The sequence below is a fragment of the Rhea americana genome, unplaced genomic scaffold, assembly GCF_003343005.1.
Source record: "Rhea americana isolate MKP2758 unplaced genomic scaffold, rheAme1 scaffold_53, whole genome shotgun sequence".
Lineage (NCBI taxonomy): Eukaryota > Metazoa > Chordata > Aves > Rheiformes > Rheidae > Rhea > Rhea americana.
In genome coordinates, this window is record NW_028186679.1 from 4,365,138 (window position 1) to 4,389,844 (window position 24,707).

At 38.3% G+C, this 24,707-nt stretch overlaps 1 protein-coding gene across 1 annotated transcript in view; it reads right to left on the reverse strand.

The window, feature by feature from the left end:
* Positions 1–19,980: 19,980 nt before the first annotated feature.
* PLXDC2 (plexin domain containing 2) overlaps positions 19,981–24,707 on the reverse strand; it is a 272,894-nt gene continuing 268,167 nt past the window's right edge. Inside the window, exon 14 of the mRNA XM_085318355.1 lies at positions 19,981–24,258. Coding sequence (XP_085174481.1) covers positions 24,142–24,258 — 117 coding nt within the window. The 3' untranslated portion in view covers positions 19,981–24,141. The remainder of the gene's footprint in view (positions 24,259–24,707) is intronic.

Sequence of the window (24,707 nt, forward strand, 5' to 3'; positions counted from 1 at the left end):
CAGGGGTTTGTGCCCTTCCTCCCCCTTCCTAGAGGCGAGCTCCTAGTTTTAAGGTGCTGCAGTCCTCACAGCAGGACCTCACAGCAGGACCATACATTCCTTTGTCCTAACGCTAAATTTATTTCCTCTTGTTCGCTGCCTATTTTTGTCAGTTGTATGTGACTCTTCAGGGTGGAAACACCATGCTAATCCTGTTAYAAGTGCTGACAAAAGTAAATGGTAATCTTCCAGACAATTTTCTTTTCTTTTATAAAAAGCAAAGACAATTCTCTCTTGTCTCAYGCAAAAGAAACTAATACGACTTTTTCTCCTCTTTTATTCTACATATTCAGAGACATGTGGGCACTGAACTGACGTCTATCTGCAGTGTGTTAAAATAACTGTTGAGGGCAAGCAGTAAAGTAGAACAAGGACAAAAAAGTGTTTCCTTCAGTCTCATATAATAATGCCAATGGCAAGTTTTGCCTTAATAGGAAAAGAAGCACTGCTGCTGTCTCTTGAAGCAGAAGGAATATATTGCGGAAAAAAAATCAATGTAAATTATTTCAACTGTTCTGCACTGTATTACCCTTACTCTAAGTTAGACAAAACAGAGGAAAGCAATGCTCTATGTGGTTGAGAAAGGATGTAACTAAATACAAAAATGCGTGAGTTATTTAAAGGCTAATGGACAACAGAAATAATCTAACATAGATGACTTATGATAGGAGAATTTGCCTCACAGGGTTATCTGAAGTAAAGAAAAGTAGTTGGAAACTAATACAGTGAGAGGATGTCAAAAATAATGAATGGGAAACAGAAGAAAAGCTAGTGGCAAACCGATGGGCASATTGGGGTTATTGCTGCACCACTAGCAGCTGCTTTAGTTACCACAGCATTTTGAACAGAAGGCAATGCTGGGGCTTTATTATATCTCTATGTGAAAATAACCAATTATTTTGGAATAAATGGAGRTTTAAATAGAGTCACGTATATGTTAGCATGAACAAAGTGTTACAATACAGTAATTTTAGAGCAATCAGAATGCAGATTAACTATAACAAATATCACCAGACAGATCAGAGAAGACTAAATCACAAAGAACCCTTTTCATATGCCTAACTTGTAGAAGGAAGTAGAAAAGAAAGAAACCCAGCAAGTCTATGACTTGTGTAAGGGCTGTAAATAAGAATGAAACTTGCCTAGTAATATGTGTTTGCATGTAGGAACGTTTGTTTTTGATGTGTCTGTTTGCTGAATGAAACAATCTGAGGAAAACAGGTGTAAGGACTGCACAAAGCAGGCCACTCACAATATGTATTTGTACTGATAAAAGTTTATTTGAGTGCTAATAGTATCCTACAATTTATAAAAAATTACTAGATTAAAAAAGGTTTATAAGAATTATTAGCAATAGGAGAAACAGTCAGCTCTGGTCCAACTCTTCTAAGAATAATAAAAAAAGATGTTCTGGAAGTTCGCTTGTAGTTGGATGTATCTTTGATTGCAAGTGGTACATATTAATGTTGGACATAAGTGAACTCTGCTTGGGAATCAAAATGTCACCAATAAAATATACTTATGGAGAATGAAAAGCTTTACACACATTTCCTCTAAAAGAGTGCTAATAGTACAAAAGGGAGAGTAGCTAGAAATAATCTTCCACTGCTTTGTGCTCCCTGTGTCAAATTTTCTGTACAGATTCTTCCATATCCTTTAGAGAATGCGTGAAAAACTATATAATAAACCTTATTCTCCCTTACAGAAAAGGTGGAGAAGGAATAAGTGAAAACTGATGTATTTGTGTTGAAGAAAAAGGAGGATGAACTGCAAGTAGATGAGTTGGAGGACAAAATGAAAAGCGTGAGGATAGACGTGTGGTGCTCAGATGTTGAAAGCAAGTGTGGTGAAGTTTCTGAACCGAAATGAAAGAACAGACCTTTCTGAACTTAAAAAAAATGGTGAAAAACAATGAAAAGACCCAAACTGTGGAATTCATAATCTTCTGAACTACTGAGAGAACTGAACAAGCTGCAAAGCTGCCGAAACAAGAGGAAACTTGGGGTTTCCTCCACTCAGGTGTCCACTGATATTTGAGAGCTCACTGTAGTGGGTTTTTTTCCACAGATAAATATCTGAGCTGATCTTCACTGTGTGTAGTACTGACTCAGACTCTGGAATTTATTGTTATCCCATGAGATAGTGATAAATGAAAGAAAATAGCTTTGTGACAGAATAAATTAGTGCATGACAACTTCTGTTTTAGCCTTAGATTTAGTGGTATGATTCAAATAATAATAATAAAAAATCTGTATTAGGTTCTAAATTTTGCAAGATGAATGCATCAGGGAAATTATCCCAGTGCAATCCACAGACTTTCAGTGGGTTACACTGGAAATGAATCAGTTTGAAGCCAACTGAAAGCCTTCTAGCTAGGTAGGCAAAATAAATAAATAAATAGTAAAAATTTTTGCCTCAGGAAGAGTATATAGCTTGTGTCCTCAGACTGGAAAATTCAGTTTTGGGGTGGAGGTGGCATGTGGGGAGGAGGTGAGCTGGGAAGGGTCAGTGTGAGTTTTGGCAGGGTGGTAAAGGATATGGGAAGGGTCAGTAGGGCTATGTGGGGATGAGGGTAAGAGTTCAAAATCAGTGAATGTTCAGCATTGGTTTGGGTGAGGGAAAGCTTTTTTTTTTTCCTCTTCCTTTAGCTCTCTTGCAGCTGGTTTGCTCCTTGGACATATGAGAATCTCAGCATCTCTTCTCCTCCTGCTTTTCTCGTCATTCTTGCCCTGGACTGTGGTCTCCACCACCAGTGCAACCTAACATGCCTCCAGTCCTTCAACAGTATTGCTCCAGCCTCTTCATATAAGCAGAGTCCACTCATCACAGTATATTGTTGCTGAAATGATGTGGATAAAGGTTAAAGAATAGGGCTGGAGATATGACTGTTGCTGGATTGGGCCCCTTTTGCTTCAGGAATGAGAAGGAAGAAAATGGAAGGGCAGGGCTGGAGGAGTAGAGCCTTCTCTGGAAGCCATCCTTTCTGTAGCTAGGAGAAGACTGTTTTCAGCAGTATCTGCCATTCTTCACTTCATAACTGCTCCATGAGGTGCAGTAACCCTGGTTCCTATTTAGACTAAGGTGCTTGCTGCCCCAAGCAGTCTGCTGTGCTGGCTTTGAGAAGATTTAAGAGTAATATGGTTTTAATTATGAAAGGAAAATTCTTAAATTGACTTCATAATTGTATGAGAGCATACACATCTGTGTCAAATTCTAGAGTGCATGGGACTGTGTCAAATTCTAGAGTGCATGGGACTCTGAAGGGCTAGTCAAATTTGACTTTCCCACACACCTTGTATTTAACTTTGGGCACTTTGTTTAAATTTTGTCAGTATTTTTTCCCTAGTCATGAAACAAGGGAGATTACTACTTACCGAGAAGGGATTTTATATTGGTGGGCATAGAAGAATAGACATGAGAAAAATCATTTGTAGATTTCAGAGGCAAATTAATATTCTTTAAATAAGTAGTAAAATCTTAGCTTTAGCTGTATGAGCTCATCACTAGAGCATAGAGAACCTTGACTAATTATGTTTATTATGTGTCATAAGTCATACTTTATTTCTGGAAAGGAACTTCTCACTCCATAATCAATTGCCTGGTAAAATTCTATAAAAAGTAATTGAAATCTCAAGACACAAATTTCATCTGCACAGAAAGCCCTATTCAGTGTTCTTGAAAATCTTTAAACTCACAAACAACAAAGAATAATGATATTTCAGTGAAAATGGATATTTTCATATTATTCTGCTTACTTTGACATGTTCTCTTCTAAATGAGGTTGTTGAAAGTATGCAATTGACAGCTATGGATAATGAATTCACCTATTTCACCCAGACAGCTGGCTTAACACAGATGGTTGCAAGCTGTGTTATGCTGGTGGGATGGCACGTCTCAGTCAACCTATAGAGATCATTGCAAATGATGAAAATTACKTTAGCCTTTAGAAAGTAAGATGTTTAGGTCTTACCTATTACATATCATAATGCAAGAGGTAACAAAATTGTAAAACAAGCAGCAATGCTATTACATTAGAAATTTARACTTTCTAGAAGATCTCAGTTTCAGGTTATTTCTCATGGGCACCTGGAGCCTCTGCACACTTCCATCATGAGTGTTCATAGTAAGGCCTTCTAAAGGGTAATGAACTTGGACAACTCATCCTGAGCAGCAGGTTTCAATTRTAAGAATATTTCAGCGGCTGCAAAGTAAATTAGAAACAAAGAAATGTATACTGGCKGATGATCCTACAAGAGCCTGAAGAAATATATTCTCCTCACTTTCTGCATAGCCTATAGGAGTAGATGTTTTGATGGCTGTTGCTCTGTATTTGAATTCAGTTTTAGACAAGAAGTCTTATTTATAAATGTCTATGTAATGGGCTCTGGCAGTCCATTTAGCTAACTTTTTCTGCCTATTTGTTTCTGTTCCTTTCCCTTCCTGTTCCTTTTTAGCAGGTAAAACAACAGCATTCTGTATAATACTTACCTTTTACTGAAATCTATATTCAGGTRGATTAAGTTGCTTGCCTTAGTTGAATAAAAGTTGAGTAGTTGAATAAAATATGCTGATTTAAATCTACTGGCTTCCTGGAGTTCTTGAAGACCATTAGTGCGATTTCAYTGTGGGAGAAGAGAGGAAGCAAAAAGGCTCGCCATATATTTTTTGTTCTGCAAAACTAGATGGCAGGAGTATGAGTACCAAACGAAATCTTGTATGGGAGGATGCTGAACATGTGACACAGGTATTGTGTGCCATAGGAGATACTGAAATATTACTTTTGATTTTTAATGCAGACTTGAAGTTTATAAAACTAAAGAAAAGGTTTGCTTGAACTGGCTCTAGACAACATGTAAGCGTCTTACTTTGCCCACAACGTTACTAAAACTAAAAAGATTTGATTTATTGGTGTCTATAGCAGTGGCCTTCATGACTCATGGGTAATATGCATTATATTGCTGAATCAGGTTCACCACCATGACTCACAGCCGTAAGAAGTGGCTGTTAGTCCATTTTCATAAGGAGAGTATGATATAATGTTTTCTACATTTGTTACTTAGTGTTGTTGAAGGGCTGCTAAAGGTGAGAGACTGTTATCTTGAACATTACAATAGATTTGTGCTATTTTCTTCTTCTGAGATATACACAGTTCTTAATTTCATCCTAAATTATCCAGCATTTGGATGTTACAGACGTTTGTTACCAAGTTGCACCTGTGCTATTGGCACTCACAGTAACTGGAATGTAATAGCAGTGTAGAATGTGGACAAGCTGTAAGAAAGGATCCCAGAGATAAGTTTGTGCACTGATTAGATAATTACCCATATGCTCAAGCTGTGCACAAGAAGTGATCTGCAGTTCCTGAACTTCTCTGGCAACTGGGTGCACATCCCAATGTATGAATGAATGGACAACAGAGGGAGAAGAATGGAATAACAGAGTAGTGGAAAGAACTGCTCCCCCAGACACATTCTGGGTTAACATTTTCACATACACATAGGTATTTGCAGGAGAAGAACAGTGGTGAGTAGGAAAACAATGATACTCTGTAAGGACAAAGTGTTAATACCTCCCCCCACACCTCAAATTGGCTCTTTAAAGGTCAGAAACTCTTCAATGTTAAAACATCAAAAAAATGGAAAATAGTGTAGCACACGCTGGCAGCTTTCTGGCAGGAGCTTGCCAGAAAGCTATAAAAAAATCAGTGTTACAACATGCATATGATTGAATTTCAATGAATCATCATTTTACAGTGGCCATGCCATGAAATCTCCTCCTTCTTCTGAAACTGAAGGTTAGGAGTGATACAATATTTTATGCTGACTTGATGTTTACCTTAAACTTGTGAAAGCAGCATAAAGGAAAACTGAAAAAGGAGCRAGACCTACTAAGAAATATGTAAGATAACAAGGCAGCCATTGTTCTGCTATACATACAGATTTTCTATGTCAGCTTTCAAAGCCTGTGAACAGCAAATCTGAAATGGTGTTTTCATCTGTTCTATCTTCACATTAAGAATCTAAGTCAGTTTACTGRAAAAATATCCTCAGCTTAGTACTCTTTCCTACCATTAGTGTGACAATCAATCAGATGCCTTACTTCAGCATCTGTTTCTTTATATGTGATGTAKCTTAAACAACAAATCTAAATAAAGCTAGAAAGAATTTTCATTGCATTTTTGGAGTGACTAGCTCAAGCTCTGATCTCATTTTTCAGTTGACGGTTCAGCTGATTTGAAGTCCTGATGCCATCAAGACTTTAAATATGATCCAAAAGGAAGTGTATTCCAAAAAACATAACGAAGACTCATATGGCTTTATGAGCTCTTTCTTCTTCTGACTGGAGATACAATTGGTCACTTAGCCACGGTGTGAAAATTTCCTGTACTAGGAAATATCAAATGCCAGTGGATTTCTACTTCTTTGGCACTAATAGCCATACAAGTTGAAACTGTAAATACTCCTGTAGGGTTGGTAGCCACATCTTCCTAAGATAGCAGAGGCTGATCATATTGTAAGTAGCTGCAATTACRTTACAGTGGCTGCAGTGGCTGAGATATGAAATATGCATTATAAGTCTAATCTGGGAAGTGACCTTCCTCATTTTTCCAACTAAATAAAAACTTAACTGTGCCATCTTATTTTACCACAAAAAAAAGTTGAAATCTACCAATGATAARTTTATAGAAAGGCAAAACAGTCACAGCACAAGAGAGTGAAGGAGAAAGGATTGTTGCATGATGGGCCTCTGAATGAGATTTAGAGAGTGTGTTCCAATTTTGGTTTTAACACAAATTTCTTATGTCACTTGGGACAACTTCCTTGTGAGCAACATGCCTGACATACTTGTCTCACAAAGATGCTTGGCATAAAGCAAAATGTGCTTATATTTTTAGGGGCTCAGTTCTAACATTTTAAAGATGTTTTGGTGTTCAGAGTAATGGCAACCACACTATCCCACAGAGCAGGCAGAGCAGTAGTGACAACACAACAACAACAATAGTGTCGGGGAATCTGCWCTGCCTCTTCCTGATAAGGGAATTGTAGCCAGGGGTGTGGGTGYGCATAATGCTGGAGCAGCCGCATCTCTGAGGGCTGTGCACGCTGGGGAAGCCGCTGTCATCGAAGGGGGATGTGCTTGCAGCCCTCCGGGAGCAGAGGCATGTGTGAAACCGCGTGGATGGCTGTGTCTGGGAGGAAGGCGATTACCTGTTTTGGGGACTATTTACAGATGGGTGTTTATTAACATTCTGTATGTGTCTAATATTGTTATCTGTTGCATTGCTGATATCCTGAATGTATAGTTCACTGATTGTGGGTTAATTATGTGTCATTAGCAAATCAATAAAACGCTTCCATTCCCGTTCTATTTAAACTGCATGAGTGGAGCAGCTTTTCCCTGTGACATACAAGGTATGATTTATGGTCTTGACCTTACAACTGAAAATAGTGGAAAAGACATACTAGATTCGAACAAACCCAAAAAAGTTTAACAATCAAAGTGCTGAGGGCAGGATTGCTTTTGTAATTACACCTGGATAGCTAAGATATGCTATTGACAAAGACCACTGTAAATCTCTTTTTACTAGCTGAGGTATGCCACCAACCAGCAGTTAGGAAAGCAGCTTTGTCTTGAGCCTGGCTAATAACCTGGAAATTTTATGCCCACTTAGTTTTACAGAATATGAACCAATGCACTATCTAAATGAAACTTTTGCCTCAAATCAATTCATTACCCTAGTTTTTCTATAAACACAAAAGCAACAAGACAGTTCCTTGGGAAAGATGGTAGGCTTTTTGCAGGTGAAGCACACAACTTGCAGCCTGAGATGKAGTACTGTGGTGGCTTGGCTTTTGTCCTGAGCATAAGGTAGGTACATAGGGGCATTTGCACTGTGGCAGCCTCTCTGGCTCTCAGTACAGGCTACAAGATTCCCTGGAGCTCCTTTACCCRAAACAGCCTATATCTTGCTTGCTCTGCTTAATAAATTGAGCTTAGCAGTGCCATAGTTTGATGTTCCTTTCCCCTTACCTCTGTGACAGATGTCAGCATTTTATTAGGAAAAAGTGCAGAAAAGAGGGAGACACAAAAATAATTTGAATCTTGGAGGCCTAGATGGAGAGACCTGGGAGGGACTTCATCTCAAGGTGAAGGTGTGTGAGCTAGTGCCAGCATGGCATGCTCCAGGGCTGGAGACAGCACACAACTCTTCCACGGCAGCAAAGCCTTCTCACCACCAATACGCTCTCCTACTGCTACTTGGCTTGAGGAGGATGGTTTCTGTGTGTGATGCTGTCCTGCTCATGATTGATGCCAGTTCAAAGAGGGCTACCTTAAAAGTCTCTGATCATCACACTGCTGTGWTGGGAAATGCCTTCCAAGTGCATTGTGAGCTTCCCTTATCAAAATGAAAATTCTATATTGAAATAGGGTACCTAAGAGAAAATGTGGTTTAGCAACAGCTGTTAGAGGTTTTGGTCAGACTCAAGTGACTGRCCTCATCTGAGGGGTAACTCGATGTTGCACGTTGGCCATGGATGTGCAGGAGCTGCCCTGGAGAGTTCAGTGGCTCTTTTGTGCTTTAAACTTAATGAGATGGTGAAAATAGATAGGTTTAGTACTTGATACTTTAGTATCAAGATTTAGTACTTGCATACTTATTCCTTGGTTTCATTTGGTGTGAACTTGAGTCAAAATTGAAAGCATTGAGAGTATTTTTTCACTCTCAAGCCATGCTGAGGGTTTTTGAAAATTGCTCCATTAAACAATGGGAGGGCCATTTCTACTACTCTATTACAATTTTTACCTTTAATGGGCAAGCTGGCATTTTGATTTTTTGGGGGAGTGGGGAGGGATGAAATGAGTAGAGTCCTATGGTGAGAAGAATAACTAAAAATCTCCAACATGTCTCAGGAATAGGCTGTGTTCTGTTACACTAGCCATGAAATATCTTTGAGATAACAACCAAATTTCCTGAGAGATGAAGAATCTAGAGCAATCATAAAAAGGTATCCTACATTCCTAGCTTAATCAAAGCTTGTAGCAGTTACTAAAAGGATGGAGAGTGTTTGTGGCCTACTAAAAATCATGGCTAGAAAAATGTATTTCAGGATAGCTGTCAGGGTGTGCAAATATCATGCAGTACATCCACATTGCATTTAAGTCCCTATTAAAGTCTGTTGTACCAGAAGGACAGTAACAAGTAACACCTTTATTTATTTATTTATTTATTTACAAACACCAAATTCAAAATTCATACACGTATATTTTATTTGCTACCTCTCAATGAACCCAAAGCTGCAAAGAACTTAGCACCTCTTGGGCAGTATTTGGGATATCCAGGGTGTTCATCTTTTTATATCTTCTGGGACTCTTGTCTTTCAATTAAATAATAGGCCTTTTATTACAGGCTAATTATAGCAAACCTGGCAGTTTCAAAAGACATGACATTAAAGGCCATAAGACTTTACCCCTGAGAATTGCAATATATAATCACTATGAAATGCTCAGCTTGAAGAGTCTGCTTATAATAAAAGTGAATAGATAAAAAAGGAGAAGWTATAGATTCACACATTTATTGGAATTCATAGATGTGAGCACTGAATYTTATGAATCAGATCATTCTGATTACTTCTGGTTGTCTGAAAATAGTGTACAATGACTTTCCTGTCAGCTTTTATTGTTTTAAGTAAGGGTGAATCTTGATAAGGTCTTGTGTGAGGATGACCCCTTCTTGTCCAACACATTTGGTTCCCTGTTTATGCTCATCTCTGTATTAAAATATATTGTTAAGTAAAATAGATTTGTAATAATCCTTTCTGTCCTTGCTCCAGGCAGCACCGTTTGCCAAGGCAGTAAAAGCGAGCGAGCCGGTGTCTAGTCCTGCTCACACCTCATCAGCAGAATTGTTTCCAACAGCCCACTTCTAACAGGACAAGTGTTAGATGTGAGCAAATCCACTGAGAGCAATCAAAACGCACAGGTATTACTCAAGGCAGAGCAGGAAAACAACCAGCTTGCCCAGGCGATTGACATCAACGTTTGGCCTTATGCGACCTGTATTGCTGGAGCAGATGTCTAGGGAAGAAAACGGTCATATTGACCTTCAAAGCCCAGCAATGATTTTTTCCAGGTTGATATTTAGTAAAAGATATAATCAGGTTTGTTTTCTATAAAATGAAATAATTATGTTTGGAATTACCAGGGATAAAAGTTATAGATTCTTACAATGACACTTTTACCAGAAACTTTACATTATGATCTACATTAGTTCTAGGATGATTGTTTCTGAAGAGGATTTTATTGATCTTCTTCTTGTCAAATTATTGATTCAGAGCTTCACCTGTGTGAATCAGCACATCTCATCTGAAGCTGGCAATATCACCAATGAGCATATTCATCCATGGTATGAGCTTATTACAGATACGCATTTGGCCTAATACACTGTTGTACTTTCTTGGGAAATAGCTTGGGATTTACCTCCAATATTTCCATGAGAAATAATGTAGAGTACAGAGTCCACAATTTTATATTAGAAGATATCTTTGTGTTTTCTATCTACAAATAACCAGCACCAATAAGAGACAAAGAAAGTGACTTTTATATATCATATATTTGTTTCATATAGAAAAGTTTTAGAAAAGACATTAATTCATAACACTTCTAGCAGCCTGGGTATAAAACAGAAAAAAGAAAAAAAAWTTAAATAGAAAGAAGTATACAAACACAACACTATTTTGTTCATATATATAGGAATAAAATACTTCTGGTGCAAGTCTGGCCCCTCTGTGAGAAGAGGAAAGGGTTTATTTATAATATGCAGCAAAATAAGTATAATTTTAACAGTTTTATTAATGTATTTTTATTAGTAGACTTGAATGTTCATTTGACCTTTATTTTTTTGAAACAGAAGCTTTTCCAGAGTTTAAGAGCTCACACCAAATTCCTCCTGGATAAATTTTTTTCCTTMTGTTCCATTTAACTAAACTGAAAGATTCTGCTTTAAGGTAAACTAATTAATTGAGCAATTTCTTTAGCTGGCTATAAGTTCAAAAATGGATCCAGTATTCTATTTGCCCTATTTCTTATTAATCTATATGCCAGTGCAGTATCTCACTTCGTATTCCCTAGTAATGAGAAAGAAGATTACTTTTCTTAATTCTCATTTGTCAGCTTCTCAGCAGTCCTGGAGCAGTAGATGTCTATCTTTCCATTTATTTTTTGAAGTTTGATTTTTGCCCACTGCTTGGAAACAAATTCTGCAATCCCAGGACTGCAAACTAGATCCCTGTTGAAGTATTAGTTAGCCTGCCCTGGACCCGATTAGCTTTTTTTGATAAAATGGAATTGGCAACATTGCATTTAGAATTTCATTTGAGGACTGGAAATAGACTTTTGCTAGTAGGTATATGCKCTGTACTAGGAGAATCCTAGAAGCAAAGACTCGCTCTAGTTTTTATGTCAAAATAAAAGACTAAACCTTGGATTACTGTGTTTGGAAGTAGAGTTGCTTAAGTTATAAACAATAAAATGCACTGCCAATGACTCTAGAAAACCTGGCTCAATTCATAACCATTATTTAGGATTCCTCCCTGGGTAGCTGTCCTATCACTTTCTGACATGCTCGCAAGGATGGAAATAGAGAATTCTCAGATTTACTGTTTCTATTCAAGTTGCCTAATGCTTGGGTTTTTGAGTCTGATGCTGAACCACATGATACTGCTTTTTCTTAGTGTCTCTTCTCACATTTCTCTCACATGCTTGCCTGCCAATACTCCATTCTGATTCCTCCTGCAGGGGGGAAAATCTCCCACAGCCTGGGAGCTCTTGTTAGCACTTCAGAAATTGCCTTGTACCTGAAGCTCCTGGTGTTCTCTCCACAAGAAGAGATGAGAGAAGATAAATTTGAGAACAGGAAAGCTCAGACTTAGGAATACAAATCTCTTATCTATAAAGGACTCATTTACAGCATGCTCCATAGTAACAYGTAAGCAGACATGAGCTGCTTTGCCTGTGTTTCAACCCAGCTAGACATGAGCTAGCTCTATACCCGAAGCAGAGTATCTGTAACATTACCAAGCCGAGACTGTGCTAACATGATTTGCCTTTTAGCAGATCAGATGTGCTTAATAYCTGTATAAACCACTGAGCTAGAGCTCTCTTTAACAGATGTGGAGCCCCATCGTAATTTACTGTTAAAAATAATGATTTAAAAATAAATTAATCTTTCTTCTTTGTGCATTTGTAATTKCCTTCTAGGTTTGGACTACTTCTTGTACAAATACAAATTGTACTTTTGACTTCACTTGTGTCATTTGCCCACTGGGCCCTATTTAGAAGGCTAACRTTAGGTGTACTTTGACTTATGGAATTTTTATCAAGTTGAACATTTCTGTGATAGCACTGAAAACAAGAATCAAAGAGAAGAAACTGTAATTAGACAATAAATTTACCACTATCTCTTTTTATAGGAAAAGCCACATTTAATCCTGTTCTCTTTATACACAGCCACTTTATTTGCTTGGTATCTTTCTTCTGCTACTGTGCCAATAAGACTGATTTTGGTAATGTTTCAGCGATCCAAATCTTGCTGAAGCCAATTCTGACTGTTAGCAACAGAAACTGGAGTCTGCATGGTCATTTCTCATTGGGTCTTCAAGGTTTATAATGAAATAGGATGTGCTTCATTCCCACCTGTAAAACCACCACTGCAAGTGAACGTGTGGTCCTTGTGGTTTATTCTCTCCGCTAAGGCACCAGCAGAGGTGGCTGATGGCTTCAGGGCTGTGCATCGTTGTGGCAGATGAGAAAGCGACACGTGTCCACCCCTCCTCGGTCGTAGCTTCTCTTGCTCCTCTTGCCTGSGCTGATGAGCAGCTGTCAGCTGGTTTCTCTGCCAGGCACACAGCGAACACTTCACCAACTGGCCATCATTGTGAAGATGTGCTCATTTCCAAAGCAGCCTGCTCCCCTTTTGATGCCTGTGTGGGCAGGCATCATATGAGGATATTCCCTGTGGAGCTGGATTTTTATTTCCCTTTTAAYGCAATCACACGTATGCTGATGCCAGGATTTTTATTTGTTGTCACCAATGTTTTCATATGAGGAATTGTGTTTGTCTCTGCCCAAATCTTATATGAGCATGATAAAAATTATCATCCTGAGTAACGTTGTGCATTGTGTTACATAACCCTTTAAAAAAAAGCAGCAGCAACAAATAAAGCAACACTTACATATACGATCAGTATTTTATGGCATTAGTTCCATTTAGGCTGTAATGCCTCTCTGACACAGATGCTTAATCTACTCTTTATTTTCCAGAATGCCCTGCCAATGTCATCTAGTCCCTCTCATTTCAAAGCAACTATCACATAGTCCCCTGGCCCTTTGGCTAGTCACTATGCTAAAGACTTTTTCATAAATCTTTCTGTTCAAATGCTGTAGTGATTTAGCTGAATCTTTTTTTTTTTTTAAAAAAAAATTATTACTATTTTAGTGATGATGAGTGGGCAAAGATGATGGGCCTGAGTGCTGTATGGGGGCAGTGGGGAARCCATCCTGCAGCTTGCGATAGCTGATGGATCTCCCCTAAGGAAGAAAACAGGAAATGGCCCAGGGGCTAAGGCGACCTGGGTACTTCCCTGCTTAGGGCAAGCCARGTGTGCATTCCTTTGCTTCTTTCGGAAGTTTCAGGCAGCTGAAGCACCCTATTTTCTGTACAACAGCTTATGTCTTTTAATAGATTCTATAGTTTAGTCTGATTTCAATAGAGGGGAGCAAAAGCTTTGCCATAGAAATAGCTGCTTTGGGGGTTAGCTGTGCAGGATGTTATTCCTCGKTCACTGGGGTTAGCGGGATGTTTCATGAAGTCAGATGCTTCTCAGTGTATTTAAATACCACCTTCCTTTAGTTTTTTTYCTCCACACTTAAAATTTTTTGAGTAAAATATGTAAAAGAACACCCACATTTTGGATCTTCAGCGACACTTTTTTTTTTTGCTAGTAATTATATGTAACTTCTAAATGTGTGCTTATGTCCCTTTCAATGTTTAAAATATTTGCAGTATTTATAATGTTGATGTCAAAGTTTAAATTAATTAAATATACATGATTAATTTTAAATGTTCTCATGTGCTGATACTGATAATGCACAGCACAGCAGACTAGCACCCCCCGTGTAATCAGCAAGGAAAAAAATGCTAGTGCTACAATCCAGGCAGGCATTCATATTTTTAAACTGAATGAAAAAGGTTTGCCTTTAATATTTGGGGCTTCTTATTGTGATTATAACTTCATGGAAAATGAGAAACATCTTTATTCAGAGCGAATGTATTGCTGCCTATTTAATAATCAGCAACATTCCTCAGCATTTTTAACGAAAATATTTGACTGTTGGCAAATGTGGTGAGAAATATTACTTGCCTGAGTGTGTTTTTGCTCATTCTTTTCCCATTACCGAATGCAGAACTCCATATTCATTTGTAGTACTTCAGCTGAGCTCTCTAGGTGCTGCATAGCTACTAGAACTCACTGCAGAAAGGAAGATGGAAGAAAACAGCGTTTGGAGTTGCTCTTTCAAACTAAAGCCAAAGTATTATTCCTTCTTCAATATGGGAATAGCTGACAGAAGTTTTATTTAAACAATTAYGTCTACAAACCTCAGTCTTGTGTCTACACTATCCTAGAAATAGAGACGTTGATGTATTTCCAGTGTGCAATAGGCAGTGGCTGCAGAAAAGACCCAGAGCAGACAACTAAAAGCTCCATACATCGTTTAGCTCCTGAAGTACAAAGTGACTCTACTAAAACATTAAAGCAGAGAGCGACTAGACTAGCCTCCACACAACACTTCACAGCTTCTGCAGTGAAGAGTTCATTTAATTTCATTAGTCTCGCTCAGAATTTCCTGTTGCATAGCAGGGAGTAGAGTTTGTCTGTGGTTATTGTGTTTGTGTGTATGTGTGTGCATGTGTATCTTATTCCTAGTGATAGTTATAGCTAATATCTTAGCGCCCTGCAGTAATGCTTTACATGACCTCTCTCCTAAGGCACCTAGCAAGACAGGGAATGACCTATGATGACACAGAGCATTTCCATATCAGATTCAAGAACAAAATTCCCAGGAAAATGTTGGACATCTAAATCTAGCTGTTGGAAATTGGATTCCTGAGGATGGGGCTGATGAAAAATGATGTAATATATAAAGCAAGTCTGTTTACATGTTTAAAGTGCTGCTAATGAAATAGAAGTATCTATCTGAAAACCTTACTATCTTGCATCACTGGTATAAGCACATGTTTCAGCCAGATCTACAACCTGAAAAAGCTTCCTGCTTTTACACGTCCAAATGCAAGTCCTACAGCAGCAACTAGTACACCTTGCATCTCTGGGCACAGATCTCTTCCAGTTCAGCAGAGATTCATCCATTCCAACTCTCACTCACTCCTTTTGAGTCAAAGAAAGAGCCTTGCAGCTTTTCTGTGCCATGGGAAGCTTTGGGGAGGGGTGGCAGGGGGAGCTTAATGTATCTGCTATTAGTTGTGGTACTTTCCTAGGAAGTGAGGCTGCACGCACTCCACAGGCTGAGAGCTGGGTCTACCATCTCATGGTCAAATGATCTAATTGCTAGGCTTGGTCTCTGAGAGAAGGGCAGATGGCACTATTATCCTTGGATGGAGGTGGGTGAGGCTGCTGAGCTCTGTGCTCACATCACTGCATTAAAGATGCTCCATGTACTCTTCCTTGTTCTGGCGCTCAGGGGCACAGATGCACAGGCTAAATCAACCAAGGCTGGTCTTGCTATGTGTCAAGCAACTTTACATACTGAAGTAGCTTCACTCAGGAAAATTTACATACCTAAGTAAAATTTCAGATATTCATTATTTTTAAAAAAATTGATTCCTAGTCACAGCAGTGGAATACAGAGCCCTGAATCAGGTACATGAGTATGACAGAACTAAGTGTCCAAGAACGATGTAGGCCGACTTTCTCTCCCCCACCATCAGGATGCTGCCTAGCAGGCTGCAGTTGCCTTAGTTGTCTTGTAGGTATACAGACAAATCTGAGGGAGTGTGTGTGTGTGTGTGCGCGCACGTGTGTGTGTGTGGGCAAAAATGAAGGAAGTGCTAAATCCAACAGCAGATAAGTGTCTTCCTCACCTCAGGACTCATAGCTTCTTCACCTTTTCCTTAGAGAAGTCATTTTCCCCTCCCCACCATGGTTCCTATCACCTCCCATCAGACTCTTTAATTCTGTCTGGTTCACTCTCTGCAGCAGCCTGCAGGCCATGTTGGGCCCATGAGCACTTGTCATCTTTCACTCACAAACTCTCCAGTTCCTAAGGCCAGCAGGGAATTGTATAGGCTGAAGATCTGTCTGGTTCTCATAGGATGAACTTTGGTGTTAATGGAGATATAAATAGCATGAAATGACATAATTGCATCATCTCACATGGTAATTGAGTGCTCTAGATTAGTCTTTCCGACCACACCATCGGCTGCTGTAGGCCCTGCATTGAGAAAGTGCTCTAAGCCAAAAATACATTGTCAATAACAGCTGGAAGAAGCGGGCGAGTGTGAGAGGGTGCAGGCATTCATATGCCCGGTGCCACCTTGTACTGAAACAAGCCTATGCTCATGCTTCCCATCGCTTGTTCTGCCTCACTTTCCTCACTCTACTGCTCTGGACAGGGCTGAAGACACTGACAGAGATACTTTGTCCATCCTCAGTGCTGGTGAGGAAAATGATGGCGCAAGGTCTCCTTTATTTTCTGAAGAGCAGGAGTCTTAGAGAGTTCTCTCACTGAAGGAGGCACCAGCTCAGGGGAGGTGACAACAGAGGAAACTCCAGGGATGCTGATTTTGCACAAGTGCAGAGGAAAGATGAACATTGTTCTTTGCTCTCAGAGGAGGAACAGGACCTGCAGTCCTCAAAGCATCCATTGCTGGTCCTTATCCCCAGCCCATACTGGGGAAGATTAAGCAGAGGTAAGACTCCAGCCTTAAGGCTGATCAGTACTAGAGACAATTCCTTCCTATGTGCCAGAGATCAGTGACGCTGCAGCTGTGCATGGCTTAAGTTTTACAGAGGTGTTCATTTCTGGTAACACTCAAGTTTGTAATCTAGACTGCCAGACTTATCTCTCTAGGAACAGGATTTCTACTATAAGCAGGCCATTGTGAAAATACCCATATATCTATACAAGCTACCCTATTTTCTTCCATTGGAAAGTTGCTCATTCTCACTGAAAGGGGAAGGAGAGGGAAGGCTTTATTTCTAAGGACCTCACAGGCAAGGCAAAACTCTTTTAAAGCTTAAAACCTAAAATAAAAGGACACTGTCATTGATATGTAGTCAAACGTATCCAAAATACAGTATCATTTGCTACCTTCCAAAGCAAAATTTATTGCCTCTTATTGGAACAGAAGAATCTGTTAACCTATTGTTAAAGATATCAGCCCAAACAAAGCTACACACAAGTGATGTTTATTACTAACAGCTTCTAGATGTCTGAGGAAATACTGTGCCACCCCAGCAGTCAATAAGCTAGTTATCTTTTGAACTAACATTAGCAATCAAGAAAATAGTCCTTTTGTGTTTCAAATCAGAGGAATTCCAAAGGAAAATATGTAAACTGCATGGGAAGAATTTAATTATCACTACACACCACTTCCYCAGAGAAACAACAGAGAAGCAGGGGTCTGCATTAACTAACAGGGCAAAATAACTTAGCTAAGTGGGCATAATTAACAGTACTGTCTTGAGGCCTGCCTTTAAGGCCTTTCTTTGTTTTAAAAAGATTATTTCTGGCAGGTTTTCCACTGAAGAGAGTAGTAATTTGATCAAAATGTCTGAATGAAAAGGGTTGAAAGGATTCAGAATTTAGTTTGCTAACTCCCATACAGAATTCAGAGAGTAACAGAAAGTCTATCTTCAGCTATTTTTATCAGTCAGAACCCACACAYTGAAAAAAACTCCAGGGGAGCTTTCTTCAAAGATGGAAGTGACAGCAAAAGTGACCATTTCATTGTATTATTTGGGGGTTAGAGGAATGAAAGAAGGCAAAGGAGTGAGAAAGTAGAGCTATATTAGAGATGGAAAAAGAGCCAAAGACAAGAATAAAAACCTGAGGCAGGAGATTTTCAGCTTCCCCTGTAAATTACAGAACTTACTGTGATCCCCATTTTAGAGATGGCAAACTGAAGCAGAGGGAACTAAATCACCTTTTGCTGATCAAATACTGCAACACTGAATAGGCAATGTTTATGTTCTAGTTGGCTGGTGGAGTCAGCATGGGATCTGCTGAAACTAGCTCCACACAAGGAAGCCAGCTGCTCTAGTAAGGAGAGAAGAGCATAGAAACAGCTGGGGGTACAGGCACCTTTGGGTCAGTACGATTCTCTTCCTACCTAAGCAAGGAATTCTTCCTAAAGTGGAAACCTTATTCCACTTTGCATCCTCAACTGTTTTCATCTCCATGAAAAATCAGAAAGCCAAGAAATCCTCTTAACACTTGTCAGTAAGCTGGTAGTTAGAGTACAGTGCTATGATTATAAGACCTAAATCAAGTGCGACAAACATACAGACTCGAGCGTTTATCACTGTTCCAGGCATAAAGGTATTGACCATTCTAAACACAATTCATCTGATTTTTCCCATCTGTTTTATGTTATATGTCACATCTGGCTCCTCAGAAAGCACTACCGGCAGACTACTCTAAAAATCCTGTTTGGGGCTGCTTCTTCTTCTTCTTTTTTTTTTTTTTGCTAAGGAATGGTGTAGTGAAATATGGGCTCCTGTAGACAAAGACAGAGACTAAATGGTGCTTCTGAAGACTTTGTGTTTAAATAGTGGAGCTGGACATGAAGGAAGATACTATCTGTTCAGACTCAGTACTGTTAGTGCGCAGGTTCACCGATGCCCTCAAGGCTGTATATAATGTTTCTTTCACGGTCTCTAAAACCTCTGAGAATAGTGACTCCCCCTCCATACACACATTTCTCCCTTCATTGTCCTACTGTTCCTCCTTCACCTCTCCAAAAACACCACTTTTCTCCCCTCCCAACTCAACCTACCATCCCATCCATAAGAAAAAAGTAACAGTAGCCAGCAATTCCTGAGACAAGAGAATTAGTGCCAACACTGTTACTGCTCAGTAGCATTTGATTTGGGTTTTTTTAGGCTTCAAGTAGTTCTCTGAAAGAAGAAGCACAAGYATTAGAATACCAATGAACCTACTCTGGACAGCAGTGCTTGTTTCTCTTCTTTCTCCTGACTGTAATCAATAAATTCCCTGAGAGCAAAAATGTTGCTTTGAGACAGACTGTGCTATATTTCAGTTCTCCTAATCGCTAATACCACGGCTGCAGTCACATTTCACATAGCTAAGACACCCTCCAGGTGGATGCCAAATCTTGTCTTTATATGAAGCTTCATTGCTGATATCAGAAAATAATCAGCCAGCCACTTCATAATCATTTCAGCCACGTATTCAGATGCTCCAGAAGTTAAATTTTTCGTTGACGGTCTGTGAACTGGAACTGGCAGYAGCAACATGGGGTACGCTACATGCTCTACTAATACACCGGGCTATCCGAATACTGCCAGCTCATGACAATTGTTTGCAGAGTCTTGTTTTGGAAAGTCTCTGGAAATAAGAAAGATTCATATTGTTATAGGCAATTTCTTTAGTGTATCTGAGGGATTCTTGAATACAGTATAGAAATATTCCCATGTTCTTTAGAAGTCTTACTACTCTGCAGGCTACACCATTTTAACCTGGTCAACAGAGTCCAAATCATAAAACTCACTGCCCAAATATCTGAACCAACTGAATGCTTGAAACACTCATTTGCCATCCAAATGTGGACAGCAATGGAAAAGAAAGTGGCAAGCCAGTTTCCCAGTGAGCAGGAAGAGATTTTTGTCACAGCAAAGTCAAATATTATGTAGAGATTATGCAAATTTAATTTGGTTCCCATAATCATTCAAAATACAGTGATCTGCTATGTTTTTTCAGAGAATCACGTCATGCACATTGTAGAAAATGAACATGATCTGAAGCTATATTAAAACAGTATAATGAAGGCAGTTGGTACTTACATGATGCCTATGTCATCTACAGGAGTAATAGTTGAGAATGAGGAAGGCAGTTATAGGAAGAGGAAGAATGGTTTCATGTTGGGTTTCTCTGGAAAATTGTCTCCCTTCACATGACTGCTGGGAATACAAAATAATCAAGGTCTCTGTATCCCTCAAATATTATGAAGATGGGTAACAAAGAAAACCCCATGAATAAATTAATAATTTGTCTTTAGAGCAGGGTCTGAACAGCATGCAACAGAGAATGCAACAAAATTTGAGCAAGGAAGAGAAAAATATGGAATAGCTGTTTCTTACGAGCAGCCTCCACTCTCTACATTAAATGAGTATACTGAGAAACATGTATAMATAGTACACTGAGAAACATGGAAGGCAATTAAATAAGACTGTGTCAACATATATATGCACAAGGAATAACATTATCATTCATTTTTTTTGTGCAATTTCAGAATTTCTTAATGGCTGAATACACAATTTTGCAACTTCAAAGGTCTTTTTTTAAACAATGTGTCTGCATATGATACATATATCTAATTTACTAACTGTAAACTAATCTTACTGAAAGTTAAAGAGCTAGTTAGTAATGTGCTTTGAATCTTCATTCTTCAAACTCGCCTTTTTCTGTGAAACAGGATGTGCTGCAGCATAGCACTGAGACTGTTATGTGTTATGAAGCATTTACCACTAAAACAGAAAACAGGAAAGGATAATTTTGGGATATCTTGCAATCATTCTGCCATGACTCATACAAAAGATACATGAATTCACAGGCAAGGTTTAAGAGTATAAGTAACAGCTAAAATRAATGCCACTTTAAGTATATATTAAAACAAACAAAATATTCTGAAGTATTTTAAAATTAAGGACCAGTGGGGATGCTAGTGAAGCCACTGCTCCAGAGCCATTGGATGGAAATTTCTTTATGAATTGTTCAGTAATACTTGAATCTGGATGTCTGGGAGGAGGTTATAGGACATTTTTTAACCTGGGTCAAATAACTGGTACTTTATAAAATCATAATAGAATGATTCACCATTATAAAAAATAGGATTCAAAGTTAATTCCAATATTTCATCACACCTTGTGGAGTAAAGATTCATATTTGTATTGTTTTTTAATGTGGCAATTTTAATTATTAAAAAATTAGAAAACCAGATGGAATTACAAAACAGCAACAGATTACTTAATTAACTTTTGCCTACTGGGATAAATAGAACATACCACAGAATATATCAAAGCRGACACCAATGAGACAGTACACATCCTATTAGTATGCAGGAATTTTCCTCTTCAAATATCAGTTCTTTTCAGACATAAGCATATGTCTATCAGTCTCACTAAATAAACCCAGCCACTCGTCATGTTATAATCCATAGCATATAAAACCAAGGCAAAAATCAATAGTACACTAAGATGCTCCCCATAGGTCAATGAAATCTGCCACCAAATTGGGAGAGGTGGACAAAGAATGAAAAAATAATTCCTGTTATTTTATGGGTTATGATATTTAAATTAGTCCGCAAATACTAATCTCCTTCAGCTGTGCAAGAGGGCCTTAGAAAAAAAGTAATGAAAATATGAATTTGAAATTTGTCACCATATTTGTCAAACAGTTTTACAAACATTCAGTCAGCTTCATTGCATGACATGTATTACATAGGTGGGTAAAATCATGGGTAAAATGTGAGCAAAACAGACAAAGTGCAGACCTGTAAACTCACAATAATACAAATACTTCTTACTCACATGAAATATGCCTTAAACTTATTGCAGTATTGTGTAGATTTCATTTTTTAGTAAAATTTACCAAGATGTGCTCTGAAAAAACAATTATTTCAAAGAGGATATCAGCATGCTTCGGATAGAAGCTTGACGATTGCTTTTTTTGGCCAATCAACCCTAGCTGATGACTTCCAATATCCTTAGAAAACTAATGATAAGTATCAGACACCAAATATGTATCTAAATGATGTGCACCGTAATCCTTTTATTTAATAAAAATGAGTGTCACCAGATATATATGTGCATACATTTGGTTATTGCTATTGGAATTAACAGCCTGTGATTTAATCCCAGCCTTCTAGAAACAGGGCTCAGCAGAGCCACATGAATTGAAAAGAATGCTTGCTGCAGGATTTTCACCAGGCTTCAAGACAGTGTGATTGTTAGTACCTTCAAATTAATATCAGTTAGATTTGAACAATTAAAATCTCACATTAGATGACTTAAAAGAGATGAAAAGAGAGAGTGTTACACAAAATAAAAGAATATACAAAATACAGTATTGTATTATTTACTGAACAAAGTAACAAGTAAAAATCATGTTTTTTTTTAAACAGAATAAGTAACCAAATTTAGACCATACAAGTATTGACAAGAAATGTAAATAAATGTTTTATTAAGGTGGTATCTACAACTTATTTTAACTCCTTGAGACCTGAAACTGCAAATGTTGAATACTTTTCTTTAAAATGATTCAAGTGCCTCTGTACTATATGTAAAAAATTTGATAGTCAATGACTGCAATGAAATGTACATACAATACCTGAATTTAATATTTTAATAGCTCAGGCCCAGATCGTCAAAGTATTTAGGTTCCCACTCCACATGGAAGATCTGGGTCTCCGTGTTTATAACCCCCTCCACCGAAGGAGTAACTTTTTTTGATGCTGTGAATTTATAGCCTTATCTTTCCCTAGTCAGGGAGGGAAAGGGTCAATATTAAAGAAAGGGTGGTTCCAATAGGCAGAAAGGTTATGGCACTGCAACTACGTGAACCACTTTCCCTAAACAACATAAAAATATTCTAATATTAAGGATTATTTTACAACTCAGTGGAAATATGCAGTAATGCAATTCATTTCCTTTGTCTGGATGACAAAATGCAGTCTTAACAGTCACAAGAGCCTGCCTTGTGTTAGCTATAAAAAAAAATATATTTATATATATATTTATGCAACCACTATGTGCATTAAACAAAATCATTGTATGAATCAGCAGGGTTCAGTAACACTTGGATCTTTGGGAGGGGTGCACTGAAGTCTGTGGCACTTCTCCGGAAGGGCTTATGATGAAATGGCAAAGGATAGAAACCCATTTGTTTAAAATCTTAACATTTTTCTTATCACATTGCCTGAGAAATCATTCATAAGATCTCTGCCAGCTAAAATTACCTGTTGTATTAATTTCAGTCCACTCTACTGCTCAGAAATTAAAGATATCCCTTAAAACAAACCTGATGATTTATTTTTAGTGACCACTGAAACTGAAAATCAGCACAATTTCATTGTGAACTTCCTTCAATGACCCAATTTCACTATTGTGAAAATTCTGTTACTTTCATTTCCCACCAGCTTCTGTTGACTTATGAGTTATTTAGAAGAATATTCATCAGCAATGTACAAGAAACATTGTACTACTCCTGGAAAGCATATACATTGTGACTCACTCACTTACGGGGTAGGCTAATTTAGAATTGAAAAGCGAGTGTTTTTCATATTCACTTGTAGAAGTATTAGAAAACTCCATTTTTTATTTTTTTCTTTTTCTTTTTTTCTGCATTGAGATACTTTTCTCAATCACCTGTGAACACTGATCAGTGGTCTTTGCACTGAAAGGGTTACAGATTTGTCACTCAGTCTTTTGAGATACCAGAGAAGAACACTTAAACTAAAGGGTAACACCCTTGTGCACCAAAGCTTTATTATATTTTTGATTACTATGCACCCCCATACCTAAAGCCAATAACATGGCACTTGTGCCATAGTTTCGATACCACAAATGTCCACTGACAAGTGTTCTGCATGAACCGTTGTATCTCAGTCCGCTAACAAAAACAACTGTGCAGTGGTAAACTGGTATCTTAGTTTTTCTTCTTGGACAAAGCTTATCCAAAATCTTCTTTCTATCAGGCTACAGCAGCTTAGGGCTCCTTTTCTTTAAAGAGAGGCAAAGTAAATGTCTTACACCTGTAGGCCAGTACTGGTGTTGTGTCCTAGAAATTTTAGCACTGCTCTGATACAATGAAGCCTTCTTTTTCTCCAACTGGTTCCACTTCAGCATATGCAGGATGTCCAGATCCTCTTCTGAATTTCATTGCTGGCCATCTGCTCGGACGCCGCTATGACAGCAAGAATAAGAAAATGAACTTTCAGAATATTAAAGGTGCAACAATAAAATAATAATAAAAATCCATAATAATGCCCTGTAACTTCAGTTTCTCACATGCTAAAACCCACTCGATGTAGGTGTTGCAGGAATGGAGAAGCATGGTTCAGCAACAAGAACTAGAGCAATTAATCCTTCTTTCTAATTTTGTAAGTGCTGGCTATTGTCAAAGGTTTAAATAGTCAACACTACTCCTCAAAATGAAGAGGACGAATGAGCTCCTGTCCAAAGCTGTTGACCAGCATATCTGTGAATTTTGTTGTGTAAAGACTTGCTGACTCACCTTCCTTTAAATGATCTGTCCACAGTTCTTCCTTACTAGTTCTGCACAGGAATTGCTAACATATTCTACTCCATGCAACAACGTGTATCAGAGTTCACTAAACCTAGACTACTTTTAAT